Source organism: Dermacentor silvarum, chromosome 1 (assembly GCF_013339745.2).
Source record: "Dermacentor silvarum isolate Dsil-2018 chromosome 1, BIME_Dsil_1.4, whole genome shotgun sequence".
NCBI classification, from domain to species: domain Eukaryota; kingdom Metazoa; phylum Arthropoda; class Arachnida; order Ixodida; family Ixodidae; genus Dermacentor; species Dermacentor silvarum.
Window position 1 is genome coordinate 262,244,848 of NC_051154.1, and position 19,632 is coordinate 262,264,479.

Consider the following 19,632-nt stretch of genomic DNA (forward strand, 5'->3'; position numbering starts at 1 on the left):
GGGGTATTAGTCAGCGCCGTTGTCTGTCAGTTTCTCGCGTCTTGTCGCGTCGCTGTTTCCGCTCAAGTCATGAACCAGCTAGCACAAATACATAGCTTCTCGAAGTAAAACTGGCGCTGCCGTGATGTTGTATGCATGGTATTGTTCTGAAGCAGTGGCTTAGGACTGGTATCTTTGTAGGAGCTCTGAGATACCGTGAAGAAGCATCTGTCTAGCAATGTTTCCAGTGTCACATGGGTAATTCTTTTACTAAAACGCCGCGTAAAATACTGCTTTTCTGCTATTACGCGAAAACATATTATTGAGCGACGAGAACACGTGCTGGGTTGAGCACTTATATCAAGCGTTAAGAAACGTGGACTCCCGAAATAAGAGAAAAATATGCAGAGCAAACGCAGACTTTGGAACTTATGTGAAACTGGCAATGAGATGCTATAAATTTGCCCATTTCAAATTCCTACATATTTGGCGCAGAAGAGACTGCGCGCGCGCAGATATTATCGCGCACACGTGCTACGCAATGAGACAACTCTCATATTACCCCTTGTATTTCTTCATTTCTTCTTATTTATTTCAAATGCACCGTCCGCTTCTTCAACCGTCTCGGGCATGTGCCATCAGTGTCGAAATCATCATAATCATGAACACGCGGCGATCACTTCAAAGAGCGAGTTGACGTTGGCACGATAGAAGTACACGTGCCATTGTCGAACGTCGCTAAACATTGCACTTGTGCGTAGCCTTTTCCCTGAACCGATGTACCGAAAGCCGTATTTGCCTGTGTTTGGTCAAGACGTATACTTCGCTGCATATATCGCCAGCAGCGAAAAAAAAAATGTTTCTTTGATATGCACGGTGTTTTCACCTTGCCAGTAAAAACATGGCTTCATGTACCCTGGAATGCACAGTGTAGACTTTGCAACCAACCTGAGACTATAGAACACCGTTTTATTCTTTGTCGTGACGCAATTGATTTTTGGGATATTTTACAACGAACTATACCCAAAATGAACTTCCTATTACATATCTTACGGTATTCATTTCCTCCCGTTCAAAAAGACCAACCACATGATTCGTTCACGTTGCTTGGACTTTATAGATTATGGATGAGCCGCATGATAGATAGGCACGCCGAGACATCTCTATCGACAAGGTCTCTCTTTCGAGAAGAGGCTGCTCAGGTGCGAAGTGCGGTCGAAACCCTTGAAGCTGTTCGTAAGCGGCTTCCGCTTCTTGGGGTTTGTGTTTGCTAGATTTTTGAAGTTTCACTGGATCACGTGGCGTAGTGTACATTTATTTTTGTTCGTAGGTGTTCAACTTATAATTAGTCGATATACATTTTGCCGGTATTTTAATGCAATAAGGAAAAAAAAGTGCGACTGTGTCCTAATGTTTAGAGACTCGGGCTGCTGTGCTGGGGGACTGAAAATCGATCCCTGCATCGGGCACGTAATTTTTTTTTACATACTCAGTGATCCATGTTGGTCTGACAGTTGATTTGAAACCCGATTCCCTCAGCACATCAGTCCAGTGCTCTACTCGTTCAACCATGGACTGGCTTGTGACCCAAGTTGTTAGCTATTTGGCAAGACGCAGCGTCGCGTCGTCGTCGTCGTCGTCGTCGTCGTCTGCTGCTGCTGCTGCTGCTGCTGCTGCTGCTGCTGCTGCTACTACTATTTGTGCGCAAATGAATGTTTTGAACCAAGTCACGTTCACGTTCAAAGCAAGCCCCTCACACCCACATCGCGGCATTCCCATGGTTCCCATGGTGGTACAGCGCCCGCTACGAAACTCACATACACGGGGATGCCAGATTTTCTTCTAGGCAATATTGTTTCGGTTTGTTCGGTTTGTAATTTTTGCCCGGCGCCGCTTCTCCGCCTTCCTGTGTGCCAATATTCGGTGATGCAGTCGACGACGCTCGTTATTGTTCTGCTGGCTGACCGCTCTGTAGTCCCCGGTGACACCGCATACTGAACGAGCAAAGCGTCGGACATGTTGCGGTTCGCTCGAAAAAATAGGAGTTTGGTTTTCGATTGCGATCTTATGCTTTAATAAACCAGCTCTTTGAGCCGAACAAGCGTTGAGAGTTTTGCTAGAAGATCTACCATGCAATCTAGCTTGGCAGTTTTTATTCTTATTGTTTGTTTAAATGCCGTATTGGTACACCTGTTGCTCCGAAACCGTACGCAAGTATAGCTGTCTGACTCAGCATGAGCAAATTTACACTGAACGGCTGTCAGTTGATTATATTTTTAAACAAGGTAGAAAAGTTTAATCAGTGGGCGCTTCACTTGTCTCGCCAACTGACAGGTAGGGCAGCAGCATGGCCTTGGCCTCAGAGAGACATGAAAACTTGTCTGTCACGCTGCGATTAAACAAAAGGACTCGTCTGAGTCTCGAAAGCGACTGGTCACATTGACTCAATTAGTTATTATGGCAAGCGAAAGAAACATCTGGAGCAATGTCGGCAAAGTACGTCATATGTGAATTCTCTGTCTTTTTTTATCTCTCTCTCTCTCTCTCTGAGTCACGTGTTTCTACGTCTAGTACTCCAACAGAAGCGGTATAGTCTGTTGCACAGACTGAAAGCGAAATGATACCAGGGAAAGCGCGGAATCATCAATGCGCTGCGGTAGTTTCCCGACATCACTGAGTTTGCCGCAGTTTCCCTCTCATCTCATGCCAATCGTTTCGACATATCGTAGCTGAAGCTGCACTCTAATAATATGACAGTCTCCTAAAACGCTTCAACTAAGGCAAGAAAAAAAAAATAGGACGCTTCATGGCTTTGCTCTCAGGCCGTGCGCTGAGGCAGTGCGCTCAGTAGTCATCTGTTCGCACGCAGCTGCGTGCACTTGGTCGCGTACCTCACTTCACTGGCACTAATGATCCGACTTGCACGATTCCCACCGTTTGTCGTCAGGGTAACCATAGCATAAGTATTTGCTCCTGGCGTCATTTCTGAGAAATCGTTGAGTTATTCTGCACGGTCTGCCGTTTCTGCGCATATGGCCATCCGCGGGCAAGCGAAATTTTTTTTTAATCCTGCACTTCAGTTCCGCGGAGGAGGCCGTCTTCTTTTCATAACCGCATTGCATCAGTCGATGGCGACGATTGACAAGACGGACTGCTCGAAACATCGAAGCCAGATTCATTGACATTTTCCTATGAGCGAAACGTATATCCATACGCTCAAGCCACATTGCCAGATTGAAACGTCGAGCTGCGTTTCGTGTGTTTCGCTGGTTTGCCGACGGACATTGCTGTGTCACTAGAGACTTCCAGGCTAATACAAAGGGGACTGTCCTCCAACGGCTGTAGGCAGAGATAACTCAGTTTCACAAGGTGTTACACCACTCTGTTCTTTTCGGTAGGGTGGTTCTTGTGTATTGAGTCATCGTAAAAGAGAGGCAGCCGGCAGATACAGAAAAAAATTGGAGTTCAGCTTTTTAGGGATTAAGCAACGATGTTCTCGCTATTACCGATGAGAAAAAGTAGGCGGAAAAGCTCACCCGTGAGATTAATTGTCTTGGCGATCTGCTTGCTGTTCGAGATCTCCGCACGATGCTCGCTAGCTGAGAATGTTACGGGCGCCGCCGATGAGGTATCTGCGCCATCGGCACCAGTGATAGCAGCTGCCGCAGGTGCAGATAACGATACTGCTGACATCATGCAAGGGCTACAAGACATGATGGCCAGCCTCTTCGCCAGCGTGCCACCGTCTCTGACGCTCAAGCTTATCGGGGCCAACATTCGGCCACAGTGCAGCCTGGCCCTTCTCCGAACTGTGGACGCCTTCAAGAAATTGGAGCCATGGGCGCTCAGACGTAAGTGAACGCGCCTTTTCCCTGCATATCGTGGTTGGAACATCAGCGCCGAAATAACAGGAAGTGCTGTTCTGTCGTTGAGACAACCAGTGTACCAAATCGAAAACAAAAGTAAATAGGTCGAACCTGTCATAGGAAACCTGAATATAGTCGCACATTTTCATGCAGCGTTGGGCTAAGGGGCGCAGCTTCTGCTTCTTATGCGTTCTTTGGGTCCACAGCGGTGGGCAATGTACTTTTTTTCTGGCCACCATTCTGTTGAATAGTAATATTCAATTTTATGCCGCCAGGATGCGGCTCTTAAACTTTTGTTAACGACCATTCACGTGCGCTGTTTCTTCAGCAGGCAGTGCAGCAGCGGAGCATGCAAGCAGGCCAGTGATGGACAAAGCTATCACCGTCCTGTAACGCACGAAAAGAACAACCGCTGTCACTTTTTGGGGGGGATTATCTTCTACCATGCTTTCCTTTTGTGTCATCGTTTTATTAGTCTGTGCACAAACCAAGTCTCATGAAACAATTCAATTCCTTGGTAGGTAACGTTTCTTCTCGTTCCTCTTTATCATCCTCACAGAGGTCAAAACGTGACATGACTACACACACTTCGTGCTGCAAAGAACATGCACGTTTTTGCATAGTCTTTGCGCCAAAAACTGTGTTGTGTGGACAAAATTTGTTCCTGGTTTAGGACAGGATCAATTATCCCTGCGCTGACGCCCTCAGGACCGATAGATGGCCCAACAACCGGGTTCGCGACGTGTGTTTTCTATTTTTTAAGGAGGATGTGTAAAAAGTTGAAAGTTTATGACGTCGTCTCCCCGATATACCAGAAGTGCTTAATGGTCCGTGAAACTCAGCAGTGTTACTCGGCACTGCTGCGGCGAAAGCGAAGCCCTGAGGGCAGTTCAGTGTCAAGCGTCCCGCCAATGCACCCGCCGAAAACTCGAACCTCTCCAATTTCTTTTGTTTAATTGCGGGCATTTAGTAGGAACAACGAACTGCAACTACAAAACATTGTGCGCGAAAAACAGGTTTTGTCTGCTTGAGCGTCATACGAATGCTACTCTATGGGCAAAATATAATGCACGAGAAAAAAATCGCAAACAGTGACACTAAATTCAAAGAAAGTGGAAATTTTGTCTCATAAACTTAGAAAGATTGTGCTTTGCTATGCCCGCTCTTTTGTAGGCTCCAACTTTTTATGTAGTTATAATGCGGGCAAAAACTCCAATTTGGTGCACGTTTGAAGTTTTTGAATAAATATTTGATTCCTACGCAGTTGGTTTGTTACCAATTCTAGGCAGTCTTATGTCTGGCAAGCAACAACATATTTTGGCAAGCAACAACCGCGAAATATTGGAGAAAAATGATCCCGAAGTTTCAAAACTTGAATTTTTGTCACGTTTTCAGTTGTAAATTCCGCATTGACATGGTCCACTTAGAGGTTACGTGTGTGATAGGGCAGCTTTGCAACTTCGGCATCATTTTTCTCCCAGACTTCATGGTTGTTGCGTGCCGAAATATTTTAGCTAAATATTTGGACACAAGACTGCCAAGAATAGTTAACAAAACAACTGTGGATGAGTCTAACGTATTTATAAGAAATAGCAAAAATGGCTCAAATTGGCGTCTTCGACAGCTTATAAGTACATTAAAAATAAATTTGGGGCCTACGACGGAGAGTGCATAGTAAAGTACAATATTTCTAAGCTAACGAGGCAATTTCGTTCGCTTTCTCTGATTTCAACCTAACGTTTTGCGAATTTTTTCTGGTATACTATATTTTGCATAAAATATAGAATTGAAATGGCGCTGCAGACAAAAAGCTTATCTGCCCAAAATATTTTGGGAATCCATTTCTTTGGACCTAGTAAATGCCCCCGATTTTTAACAAGAAATCTGAGACGTTGAATTCTCCGGCTGGTGCGTTTAGGGTAAAATGTGAAACCGACCGCCATCGCTTGTTAAACCCACAAACGATAGATGGTCGTAGCATCTGGGGAAATAGTTGTGGTTTTCGCGCCACTTCATTGCTAATTACGTAATGGAGTAATTTTACCAGCAATTTTATATAGCGCTTTCCGATATTCATACACGAGACATCTAAAATAAAAAAAAAAAAAACTATGTTTTGTCCGAGATGGTTGGATGGCTGTGTAAACGCGATGCATTTCGTATAGGTACGAGCAGCAGCAGCGGGAAAGTCGAATAGTTCAAGAAAGATTCGCTTTAATATTACACTGTTACAAGATGGAAGTGATTAGGCGTAGTAAGAGCGAACTCTTTTCAGGCTACAGTGAACAATGAACGCTATCAAAGCGAAACTGTAATCGAATACATTTCCAGAGGTGGCGTTACCGATGGTAACATGTTGCAACGTCGTCCGCTATTAGGAGCAACGAATCGGAGCGAGAAGATACATGGCTAACATGGATGTGCACGTGGACTTGTCCACTATGTGCAGCTCTTGAGGAATAGCAGTTTAATAGACCTTAATAGCAGCTGCACTGGGATGAAAACAGCTCTGCGTCTCCGACACCGCCGGGCGCAAGAGGACAGAACGCTTCTCCTTAAATCAGAGGTGGTCATAGCGCTAGAAGACATGGACAAGAACGAGAGAACAGGACGTGTATTGTCCGTGTCTTCTAGCGCTATGACCACCTCTGATGTATCTAACCAACTAGCCCAAAAAGCCATACTTGTAGGCGTCTCCTTAATTCGCAGCATACGCTCGTGAAACCCATTAGTTTGTTTGCAGTGTTTTCTTTGGCTCCGCGTGTTTGCGCTCTTTCTTTTCTTTCAAGAAAGAGCAAGTTGCAGACACCATCAAAACTAATCTTTGAGCATTTGCATAAAGGGGAGGCCAAAATCTCGTTTTCTGTTGTACAACGGGAACGCTCATAGCCTGAAATATGTTGCGATCCTGCGTTAAGAGACCTTCCGAACAGCCCCTGCATGTTTCGGATGGGATCTCTCTCTCTTTTTGGGCCAGGAACAATGTTTCCTGATAATATCCGTCCGAACTAGTGCCCCCCCCCCCCCCTTTTTTTTTTATGTGCGACGACGTGGACGACGCTACGTCGAGGGTAGTCCCGGCATTGCACTCTCGCCGGGACGAAAGCCCTTCGTAACGAATGCCAAAAAGCAGACCGACCACTCTAGCACAGTCCGGCTATCGCCGCCCACTCCGGCGTCAGTATAGTTCGTGTGAATCTACCGCATTTGTAGCGTCCGCGTGCGTGATTTCTGAGATCACGCACAACTTGCTCAAGTACATTCGAAACTTTGTACAAATATGCGTTAAGTGTTCTTTCATGGGATGCATTCGTTGCCTCATTCTGGGCACTTCGTGGTAGATACGTCTATAGGTTGGTGCCTCGCATCGTTGCGGGTCTCTTCATTGCCGCTGGACGGCAGCTGCAGTAGCCACTGTATGCGCGGCATAGCATCGGCATAGTCCCTTAATAGCTTGGCATCGGTAAACATTATTAAATACACAGAATCGGCAAGACCTACAATGATTACGCGAGAGAAGGAGAAAATAGCCGTGAGACGCAAGAAAACTAATAACCTTTAGGACTAAAGAAAAAAAAAATGAGAGCCATTCCACTCTGTGAAGGTGGATGACCAGCGGAGCTGTATCTGACGTCTATATACACGACCGATGACGCGTCATGGGCACACTGATGTTTGTATAACATTCAATGCCCAACCTTTCCAAGAGAAACGCCACGAACCACTTTCCGTCGGGCCGAGACACGCCTATGTTGAAATCGCCCACAATTATACGATGGGAGTGGAGTCGGTAGAGGTGATCCAACCAAAGATGCATACGCTTGGCGTATGCAGCACGATCTTCGTCCGTGTTACGTGCCGCCCGCCGTCGCCGCGCAACATTCCCGCTTCGGTTCCCGACGGTGTTCTTCGTAGGTGCGCTGTTCTTCCGCAGTCCTCACCGCACGCGGCCTACTCATTGCTCGGGTGGAAGGGAACTGAGATAAGGTTACGCGGTTTGCCTATAGAGCCCGTGACGTCAAACTGCAATCCTCCCTAAACACTGTCTATTCCGCTTAGACTTTCTAAGCATGAAATGCTTTCAGCTCCCGTTGTTGGCGACCTTTAAGTGACCTTGAGCCAAAAGCGAGAGCCGTTATCCGGACACTCAAACGAGAACATCCGCGCATCGTTGCGAGAATAAAACGAGATCACCCGGGCAAACAGTCAAAAGTTAGGAAAATGCGGTCTCTGGCCCCCAATCCTTTGTACAGGACCGCATTACATACGCTAGATACTTCCGAAACAAGTTACAAAAATATTGCTTCCGATTTCTTCCTAATGTTTGTTCATAATATCACTCAACCTGTAACTTCTAACACGCTGAAGTTTTATTTGTCATTTCCAATAGCGACGTTCAAAAGGCAGATAGAGAGGTTGCCTGTGCTCTTTTGGACGCCAGCGGTCCGTGAGTTGTGAGCCGTCCGCGACACGAAAAAGTAGATAGAGACGCTGAGCGCGCTGCACTGTTGGAAGAAGAAAAGCGGCTGAAGGCGGCGGCACCACAGGCAGCAAAAGACGCCATATGGTAGTCATTTCATGCTTACATCTACTCTCGAATACGGAAGAGCCAGCAGTCTTTTATTACGATATTTTTTTTATTACAATACGTTTTGACACCTCTCGCGACTAAACGCAGTTGGGGCATACCCGGCGATACGCTTTTAACACCGTTTTTACCACCGGGATCGGTGGTCGCCAACTTTTTTGCCTACGCACACAAACCGCCAGAACCTAGCGTATAACAGCTCCGCTGAAAAACGCGGCGTGTAGTCGAGTGGTAAAAAAAAAAAAAAAGAAAAGAAAAAAAGACCCCCCCCCCCATGTGACCTTCTCCGAGCGAGAAGTGGGTCGAGAGGGGAACGGGTGGCGCTCGCAGACTAAAGAAAGCAAAACAGGTGCTGCCATGGGTGTTATGTGGTGCTGCGTTGCTGACGTCAGGCGGCGGCGGCGGCCGGGCGGCTGTACGACAGTCGACTGCAAAGTGAACGGTGATGGAGGGCGCTCGCCCGTGGCTTAGCGGATAGTGCGGTAGGCCTTGGAAATACGCTACGGCCAAGGATGCTCGCCAAGCGCGAAACGAGGTGCGACGCGCGACGCGGTGGAAGCAAGGCGTTCGACGGCGAATGCTGATTTGCCCTACTGAGAAAATGCAACATGAAGTCGAAGAGAAACCTCGTTGGCGCGAGTCTGACCCTGCTATACGAGCGTGCGAAGTCGCAGCTAAGCGTCGAAAACGAGCTTAAGAAGCCGCACTATATACGTATACATACGAAAGCAGCCACGCTACGATGCGAGACGACGCATTACGAAGTGTGCAGCAGGCTTTTGCCTTCACGTGTTACAGGAGCGTAACATGCTGCCGAACTTTTATGTAGCCCGTATTCAGCAACAGAAAGCTGTATCGGGAGTTTTTCATGTTGCTCTACAATTTTCTCATTGACACGTTTCATCTAACTATATTATTTGAGATGTTGAATAATTAAGACTACTTATGTAAATATGCGGGATGCAAAAAATAATCCGAGTATCTCCAAACGACGGCAAACAACATTACCTTGGTTCTGTCCAGATATACGTGGCATTTGCATATATTTAAATCTTGGTGCATGATAGTTGGGACACCCTGTATAAAAAAAAAAAAAAAAACACGTTTGTATTGATTCTTGACCCCTAATGCCTCACTTCTCGGCTTTGCGCAGCGAAATGGCTGCTTCTATATAAGTTCCAGTTTACACATAGACATTGCGGAGAAGAATCGCCTTTGCCCTAGCCACCAATGTACATGCTAGATTTCGCAACAGCAGTAGGGCTCACGGAGACTAGGGCCACAGGCGCTTGCAAGAAATAGGCTCTGAAATGCGTTTTCGCCTCCCGAAATTTGATGCAACAAGCCAAATAGGCACGCTGCATCGAATTGCGTGACGCTATCTGCATTGCACTATATTTCACAAGTCTCTTAAACTCAAAAGTATGTGTTTTGCGGCTCTACGTGTCACAGCTGCAGACGCTGCCCACTTCGCTGGCACGCATCGGCAAGCAGGCAGTGCTATTTTGCAGGAGGACTTGTGGTTGGGCTAGCTGGTGCTTGCCTAACGACATAATGTAGCGCGAAGGCACAGTCACAAAGAAGACGCACAGACACACGTCGCAAGCGCTGAGACATGTGTCTGTGCGTCTTCCTTGCGACCGTGCCTTCGCACTACAATATGTCGTTAGGCAGTACCCTCTTGAGCGCACGGCAATAAGAATAACTACGAGGGCCATTTTGGACTATTTGCGAAGAACTGGTCTGGCTCTTCGGCTTTGTGCAACGCAAGAGCAGTAGCTTGGGTAGCATAGAAAACAACGTGCAAATGAAATGTCACAAGTGATATGTAAAGGCGGGCGCTAATCCTGCGCAGCGACATGGTTTCTAAATGTGGTTGCCTCATTAAAGGCAGCCAGCGTATTTGTGTATCGATCTGTAATCTCCAGAAACACTTGCGTGCATGATGCAGTGAAATCGGCAACATTATGCTGCAGTAAACGTTACTATAATCATTTACAAATTAACTCTAAATTTGGACACAGTGACCTGGAGGTAACGCAAGTAAAGTAAAAATTGGCGTGAGGGTAACGTTCCCAAGCTTTCGTTTTGTGTTTTATTAATCGTTACATTGCGCTTGTCTCACGATCCCCACGTTATTCTCTATATGCCTATGCATTTGTTGGCTAAATAATACGTGTTTTGGCGAGGTAACTCCGTTCCGCATAAAACCCGCACGTAATAAAATAAGGCACTAGTCGATGCCAATGTGAGGAACCGCGTGTATTTTCATGTGATTCTGGAATAAAAACACTCCATTCTCGAGCAGACGGCTTTTAAAAGACGGTCTACTTGCATTATTGGAAATACATTGGTGCTGAAGCTTTTGCGGACGTTCAACACATGGGTTATGTTCGTTACATGCGGTCTGTGACACATTCAATACGGTCGGTAAACTTTTAAGTGCGAAACACTTTAGGGGCCTGGGCTGTCGGCGTCTAATGTGATGTGATGTCGCCGTGGTCACGCGCAAAAACAAGATCTGCCGAAAACTCGCGTCTCGTTCACTTGGTATATACCAAAATTGGCATGGAAGGGTACTAATGTATGACTAACATGACTGATAGGTCATGACATCAATAACATCACATGCTGGTGAGTTACGTCACGATTAACGATAACAAAATCACGTGTGGCGCATACCCGCATTGGATATGCGGATATGAGCCAGGGATATGCGGGAATTAGCAGAAACTCAGGAAAATCGCTTCCGAAACGCCATTCTGGTACCAGCGTAGCGCCAGAGAGGGCGCCACCACCCCACAAGTGCTCGATTCCTCCTCACTTGTGCAACAATGGCAAACAAATAACATAACGGAAACACCGGCGCATCACTGCTTCGCACTGCTCCAGTTTCCGCGTTAGTGGAGCTGCATTAGCGCTGGATTTGAACTACACAAGCGCATAATTTGAATCCAGCGCTTAATGTAGCTCCAATCCTGCTCAAATCCTGCGCTTGTGTAGTTCAAGCCAACAGTGAGTTAACATAAGGGTAACACCGGCGCATCACTGCTTCGCACTTCTCCAGGTTTGACGTTAGTGAAGCTGCATTAGCGCTGAATTTGAACTACAGAATCACAGACCATGAGCAGGATTGGAGCTACATTAAGCGCAGGAATTGAGCAGGGTTTGAACTACACAAGCGCAGGATTTTAGTTTTTTTTACTTATAATAGCACGTTTTTTTTCTTTGAATAGCAAGGAAGGTAAGATCGATATCTTTGGTCAATTAAGCAGCATTCGTCAGTGACTGCAAATGAGCGGAACGCTCCTGTCGCGCCATGGAGAGCTTAAATAGAAACGTTTTTCTGTCTTTCTTTTTTTTGACATCATCGTACAGTGGCACTGAGCTGTCATTCTTTACGAGCGCAGCTGTAGTCACCGCCTGCGGACTCAAATAGACATTGCGTAATGGAATTGGAAATTGCAAAAGCAACTGATTTACGTCAGAACGACATTTGATTGCACTTAATCCGCTCACTGCGGTCATCCGGTCACCGCTGTCGCACATCGTACTGTGCGCCGCTATGCTGCTTGAAGCCACGTGATCTGAAAAGACACTTTCTACCAAGTTATTTAGCGCTCGCTGCGCTGAATTTCGCCGTTTACCTGGAATGTTCACACCATCAGGAGGTGGGTTAAGTGACGTGTCACTGGAGAAGTTGGACGCAGTACGCGCCTCCGGCTACTCCATTTCACTTCAATGCAAAAAAAAAAAATAACTTTACTTTAGAAATGCATAAAAAGTAATACAAAAATAAAGACGCTTTAGCTCCCGCGAGCACAAACACATACAAGAAAGAAGGAAAGAAGAAAAAAAGAAATAGAAAGAACATTGACAACGAAGGCGAGTGATCGCATAAAATCGTCCCTAGTATTTTGACCGTCTGAAATTCATCAGATCGTCAAAGCCGTGTGCTCTCCTCTCCCAGAGCACGCTTGATCACGGGACCTCCTACACTGGGTGCGCAGGAAGACGGTGCTTATCAAGCCACCATCCTTCTCGGCTCATCCTCGAACGATTTCCCTCGCACCCACGTATACAGCACACCGCGCGCGGGTCGTGACTTGGACATTATACTGAACACTACGACGATGGCGAAGACCCGAAAATTATCCTGGAGTGTCCATATGATTGTTATCGCCATAAAAGAAACAGCAGATGTAACTCGTGCCACGTGTTGTCACAGCTACAACAGTCTAGGTCCCTGGTAATATTGCACGTTTTTCAAACATTGTAAATGCAACCAAACACCCGCCATGGTGACGTAGTGGCTTGGCGCTGCTAGGCCCAAAGACGCGCGATCAAATCCGGGCCGCGGCGGCCGCATTTCGATTAGGGCGAAATGAAAAAAATGCCCGTGTACCGTGCATTGGGTGCACGTTAAACAACTGCAGGTGGTCAAAATTAAGCTGGAGTCCCCCACTATACAGCGTGCCTCATAATCAGATCGCGGTTTTTGCTCGTAAAACACGATATTTTTTTTATCCAAACAATGGATGGCACTGCAAGTGTTGTTTGTCCGCGCAGCGGCGCTGACGAAACTGTGCTAATGTAAAGAGCTATAGCCGCCAGATCCTAATAAAAACAATTTCTGGGGTTTTACGTGCCAAAGCCACAATGTGATTATGAGGCACGCCGTATATAGGGCGTCCCAGCTAACTTTAGCCAAGCCGTTTAAAGAAAAAAAAAAGATATAAAAATACGTTGCAAGATACGATTATAAGACAACCATCAGAGGTTGTCAGACCTCTGATGACCTAGCACCGTAGGTCTTATAATCGTACATTTATGTTTTATATAATTTTTTTTCTTTAAACAGCTTGGCTAACCTTAGCTGGGACGCACGGTATTGTGGGGGACTCCGGACTACCTCGGGTTTTTTGAATAGCACGCAATACACGGTACACGGGCGTTTTTTTAATTTCGCCCCCGTCATATATCTTCATACATTGAGGACGGGAAATCAGGGCACTCTTTTTTTTTTATCGGTGTTGTGTGTGCGAAAGTTTGTTTCATACAACGGCAGCACGGTTATACTTCGTGTAACCTTAACGTGGGCATGGCAATGCAGTGTTCGACGCGACGGGCAAATACCCGACGGGCGTACTGCAAGCTTCCCGCGTCGACCTAGGAGCGTTCGACGAGTGCCTCGAGACGGAGGTGCGTGACAGCTCTGGAAATGTGAGCTCACGTGGCCAGTACTGCAATTTGCAGCTCCAGCCGAAGAAGGACGTCCTTGGTCCGAAGGAGATGGAATTCTTATCGGCCATGGTGCATCCTAAGGTAATGTCATCCTACTATCAAGTTCTGCAACTACGGGAAGCCGATATATTCTGTCCAAAATATTCTGCCCGAATGAACACTTTCTACTTTCCCGCGAGTTTCTCTTTAGACGAAAGGGTTGTCGGGTCGCTGCCATACACGTACAGGACGATACAGATAGAAGCTACTAAAATTCATTTAACGTATCATGAGAAGGATATGATTTAATTATTTCACTTACACTACTCTGCTATGATGACCCCCGTAAGAATGGCTCAGTGCACTGATGTGAAAAGTAACAAACTGAAATATGCCCCGATTACTATGTGGCAGAGTTAAGCTGACAAACAATCGACTCGATTTACAATAGCTTTCAATATACTTAAGATCAATGATCAGGCCTCAACTTAAAACCGTGTCGAGAATATGACAGCTCCTGTATCTTGTAGAAACGATGGAACCCAACCTTTAAGACGCAGACAGCAGGAGAGAAGTAGACGGACACACACGAATATTTGTTCATATGTCAGAGGCGTATGAACAAATATTTTATTTATACGCCTCTGACGCTTATATATATAATCTGAAAATGCATGTAGCAGAAACATATTTAGTCCTTGAGGACTAATTCACACTGCATATAGCTTAAAAAAGCTTTTTTTGTCCTAAAATGTGGAAATATAGCAAACTCCGGTCTTAATATGAGCGCTAAGACGTCCGATTTCAACCTAACTTCCTATTCATATGACATCCCGACATACTTGCTAAACCGGGGCCAGGAATTTGCTCTTCCACATTTGTTCACATGTATTAGGTTTTACAGCGCAGCTATTAAGGGCTTGGTTCACCAGGATCGTGTCCGCGTGTAGAAAAAAAAACAACCTATCAGCATTTGCTTTGGCTCCATGTGCGAGGCGGTTTCCCGCGAGATGGGCCTTAGCACAGTTGCCTAAACAGATGATGGATGGCCCATTGTTATACCCCTCACCACCGCCGATGCCTCTTTCACATGTGTCGTGATACTCGGCGGCGGCACGTCCCACCAATCATTGCGCCCCTTTGTCTCGTGACGTAGAGATCGCGTTAGCGCTGTTATCAGCAGTTGCCCTTTGGACTCTCTGTGGGAGGGATGCTCGATTAACTATATCTTCCAGGATTCTGACGTCAGGATCCTGCTGATGCCGTGCAGCGTGCCGCGGCCATGAACTCTGTGGCTCATACGCTAGTTTATGACGTTCGGGCGGACTTGGCGCAGCAAACGCACTACTTGGCCATTGCGCCGGGCGAAAACAAGACGCCGGTGTCCCTGATCTTTGACGAACATGCCGAAGACGATCAATATAGTCAATAATGAAAACATAGAAATTCACTATAGCAATGTTCACCATAGGAGACCCACCATAGTCACAGCTTCGCTGGCTTCCATCTTCACAGTAGTGGAAGGGCTCTGAATTTTTTTTAATATACCTTTCATCTCTAAATGTCTCGATTTTGCCGTAATCAACTTTATCACTTCCTTAAGCACTGCCATAAAGCTGCATTGAGTCGTTTCATGTGTTTATGGTGCTTTACAAACGTTAAAAGGTCAATAACGCTATCTATCGATGAGCGTCCGCGTCGAAAATCATACGTTACCAGGCGCCTATGACAATGTAGCTCACTATGCCATATTGAGCGGTTAGAAGCTGTTGTGATCAGTGGACACGTCTTTCGATGGATACGCAGCTGGTTTGTGCGAAAGATCTTTATTTTGACTGAACACGGGACCAGTGCCTTCTAGATGCACCTCTCGTGGTGTTCCGCAAGTCGCAGTACTTAGCCCTACACTGTTAAACCTGTTGCTCGTAGGTCTCGTGGATTCGTTACCGCAAGCCGTACAGCTCTCTCCATATATGTGGACGATATTTGCATATGGGCATCAGGAGTGACCCACAGACAAATCCGCGCAAGACTTCAGAAGGCTTCAATGGCAATGTCAACATATCTAAGAAGGCAAGGCCCATGGAGCTTTCACCTGACAATTGTTCAGTCGTTGTTTTTACAAGTAAAGTGATGACCCCGTACGATTTGTGGATCAAGATCAAATTGTTTTAAATGGGCGAACGCACCGATTTCTTGGTGTCGTCATCGATAGAGACTTGTATAATTAGAGCCCTCACGTCTCGTATGTGACGAAGCGATTGACCGCTCTAGTGGATTTTCTCGCGTTTCTCGACGGGAAATCCAGCTAAGTACGTACCATGAATGCTGCTATTATATACCGCACTATTTTTGCGCTTCCTGTACTACAACTTACCTGTAATAGGAAATACTTGCGCGACAAATATTAGCAGACTTGAGAAGTACGTGTGCAAGCCAAAGCGTTCAGAACGTATCTTCGTCTCCTAAGCAGTTCATCTTCAATCGTTACTTATATTATCCTATTGTAGTTTATATTGCTACTGATTCCCTGAGACCACCCATTCGCCATCTGACTCGGCTTCCCTCAAAACACCTTGCTTGCCCGTCAGGGATGAGGCCACATCCAACATTTACCATAACCATTGCAACACACCAGGCCTATACTTTCCAACACCATTGACGCCTGCTACATGACTGCCAGCCTGATTGTGGTGTCTGCACCGGCCTCAAGCACAATCGGCAGTTCCGGGCAACAACAATAGAGCTGGAGCGCCATTGCAAACTTTAACACAAGCTACCTTGAAACATCTTTACAACGTGCACAGATTCGGCAACGTGTGTGCACAGATAGTTCGGTGAAACTCAACAGCTCTGCGGCTGCAGTCATCATCCCGGCGAAATCTGAAGAAATCAAGTTGAAGACAGCATGTATTACCACATCGACGGGCGCAGAGCTTGCTGCACTTGACTTCATTAGTCCGCCGCCATCGCGACAATGAACAGCTTTCTGCGACTCCAAGGCAGCTCTCTAAAGCATACATAACGCAATGCGCCACGGACCCAATGAACAACTGGTCTCGGAGATTCGGCAGACTTATCATGGCAGCCATGGCATAGCGTACTTTTTCAGTGACTTCCGGGGATGGTGTAAGATATATAGTGTATATCGTACACCAAGCTTCCGGGACACTTCAATATCAGGGGGACTGACCACGCCGCGACTTCTTTTAAAAGCGAAGCTGTTTAAGCCAGCCGTGATTTGTGGTTCGTATCAAGAAACTATCGTCATCAGCAATAAAGACAGAAATAAAAGGAAATAAACTTTCTTGCCGAGGCGAGATTCGAACCCGCGTACCCATTGGTCCCAAGGCGAGCGTCGCAGCCACTAGGCTATACAGCTTTTTTTTTTTGCTTGCAGAACATGCATTTATGCGAACTACATGATTGCGTTTGAGCATCGTCGTCTTCGTCCACAGCTGTCGCGTTCGCACGCGCTCGTGTCAATGATTTGTGAGGTGAAGAAGAGGTCTTGGGCGCTATGATCGGGAGAGAGATAAAGAAAATGAGAGAGAGAGAGAGAGAGAGAGAGAGAGAGAGAGAGACGCATTCACGGAACGGGTCTGCTGGAACGCGTTGTCGGCATTGCAACGCGGCGGCCCGGTGTCGGCATTGGAACGCGGTGTCGGTGTTGCAAGCTGCGCTAAGCAAAGCGCGCATTGACGGCCGTAAGTACGAGACGCGCGAAATAACATTATCATCATCATGAGTAATTAGATGAAAAGTACGCGTGCACTTCTGGAAAATGCTGGGCTACGATCGGCCAGCTTCGCTGTTTCAAGCCTTGCGCGGCTGAGTGAAAGGTTAAGCGTATTTTTTTCTTCTTTCTGGGGTTTTGCGCGCCAAAAGCAGTTCTGATTATGAGGCACGCCGTAGTGGAGGGCTCCGGATTAATTTTGACCACCTGGGGTTCTTTAACGTGCACTACCACGCAAGCACACGGGCGTTTTTGCATTTCGCCTCCATCGAAATGCGGCGGCCGGGAGCCGACAAACCCGCCGATTATGGGGCACGTCGCAGTGCCTCATAATCTCATACCTCATTATTTCGACCACCTGGGGTTCTTTACCGTGCCCCCCGATGCTCGCTACACAGGCGTTTTAGTACTTCGCATCCACTGAAATGTGGCCGCCGCAGCCGGATTTGATCCCGCGACCTCGTGCTTAGCTGCGTAACGCCGAAGCCACTAAGCAATCACGGCGGGTGCTGACAGACCATGCTGTACCATTTGTGGTTCGGCGTCGCATTTATTATCTTCTATGTCAACCCGTGGTCCTCAGTCCACGGCGGCTGCGGAACCAGGTCTGACCAAAGCGGCCGTCAGACCCGCGACGTAGCAGAGAGTGCTAAGAATCCCTAGGTCCGGACAGGCCGCCACTGGAAACTGAACCTGGCAACGTTTAACACGCCAACCCTTTCGAGTGAGGCTAGCTTAGCAGGGCTCTTTGAGAAATTATTAGGCATTGCCTGGGATATTATTCCGTAGTGAGGTGAGAAGAACTGGCGAGGCTTATACAGTGCGGACTAACGGCCAGGACCTCTTCGACAAAGGTCTTCCAGGTGAGAGTGGATACGGGGTAGGATTTATAATTCACAAGGACGTTGCGGGCAACCGCGATGAATTCTACAGAAGTAATGAGAGGGTAGCAGCCATCTTAATAACGCTAAGTAGGATATAGATATAGTCTACGCTCCAACCTCCAGTCATGGTGATGAAGAAATAGCTAGTTTTATGAAGAGACAGTTTTATGAAGATGTTGAAATAGCAATGAGAAAGGTGCAGACTCAGTATGCTGTAGTCATGGCGACTTCAATGCAAAAGTGGGGAAAAAGCAGGCTGGTGAGCAAGCAATTGGCAACTACTGCATCTATTCCTGGAATAGTAGAGGAAAGATGTTGGTAGAATTCGAGGGAAGGACTAGGCTCTGATTAATGAATACCTTCTTCAGAAAGCCCCGTAAAAGGAAGTGGACCTGGAAAAGCCCTAATGGAAGAACAAGGAAATGAAATATATTTCATACTCTCTGCCGATCCCAGCATAGTTAATGATGTAGAAGTGTTGGGTAGGGTAAAGGGCAATGATAATATGTTCGTGAGGTCCAGGATCGCTGTCAATTTGAAGAGACAAAGGCCAAAATTAGTCAAGAAGAAACAGGCCAACCTAGACGCAGTAAGAGTAAAAGCACACACATTCAATCTGGTGGTTGCAAACAAACATGCAGATTTGGAACAGAAAAATGACGATAACATAGAAGTAAATAATCAAACGGTAACTAGGCTAACTTCAGAAGCAGCAATTGAAGTGTGAGGCAAGGCACCAAGGCAGCCAGTAGGTAAGGTCTGACAGGTAACAAAGGACCTAATAAAGAAGCACGACAAAGCATGAAAATGTAACTCAATAGATCAGATAGAATTCGCGGAACTGTCAAAGCTAATAAACAAGAAGAAAATAAGTGGTATTCGAAATTATAACACCGTAAAGATTGAGTAAGCAGTAAAAGATGGTCGCAGGATGAAATCAGTGGGAAGAAACTTTCGCATACGACAGGCAAGATCTATGCAGTGAAAGATAAGCAGGGTAATGTCATCAGCAATTTCTATGACATTGTAAAAGCAGCATAATTCTATACTGACCTATGCAGTACCCAGAGCAACCACGCAACCTTAATTGGAAGCAGTGATGAACAGGATACAGAGGCTCCTTCTGTTACTAGCGATGAAGTTCGAAGGGTCTTGCAAGGCATGTCCCGGGGAAAAGCGGCATGAGAAGATGGAATAACAGTAGATTTAATCAAAGATGAAGGAGATATAATGCTTGAAAAGCTTGCGGTCCTTTATACGCAATGCCTCATGGATTGAAGTGTACCAGAGAGCTGAAAGAATGCCAACATTATACTAATCCATAAGAAGGGAGACGTTAAAGAATTGATGTATTAT

At 46.4% G+C, this 19,632-nt stretch overlaps 1 protein-coding gene across 1 annotated transcript in view; it reads left to right on the forward strand.

Moving 5' to 3' along the window:
* The first annotated feature begins 3,470 nt into the window (after nt 1-3,470).
* LOC119437113 (nose resistant to fluoxetine protein 6-like) overlaps nt 3,471-19,632 on the forward strand; it is a 71,117-nt gene continuing 54,955 nt past the window's right edge. Inside the window, exons 1-2 of the mRNA XM_037704178.2 lie at nt 3,471-3,830; nt 13,547-13,758. Coding sequence (XP_037560106.2) covers nt 3,488-3,830; nt 13,547-13,758 — 555 coding nt within the window. The 5' untranslated portion in view covers nt 3,471-3,487. The remainder of the gene's footprint in view (nt 3,831-13,546; nt 13,759-19,632) is intronic.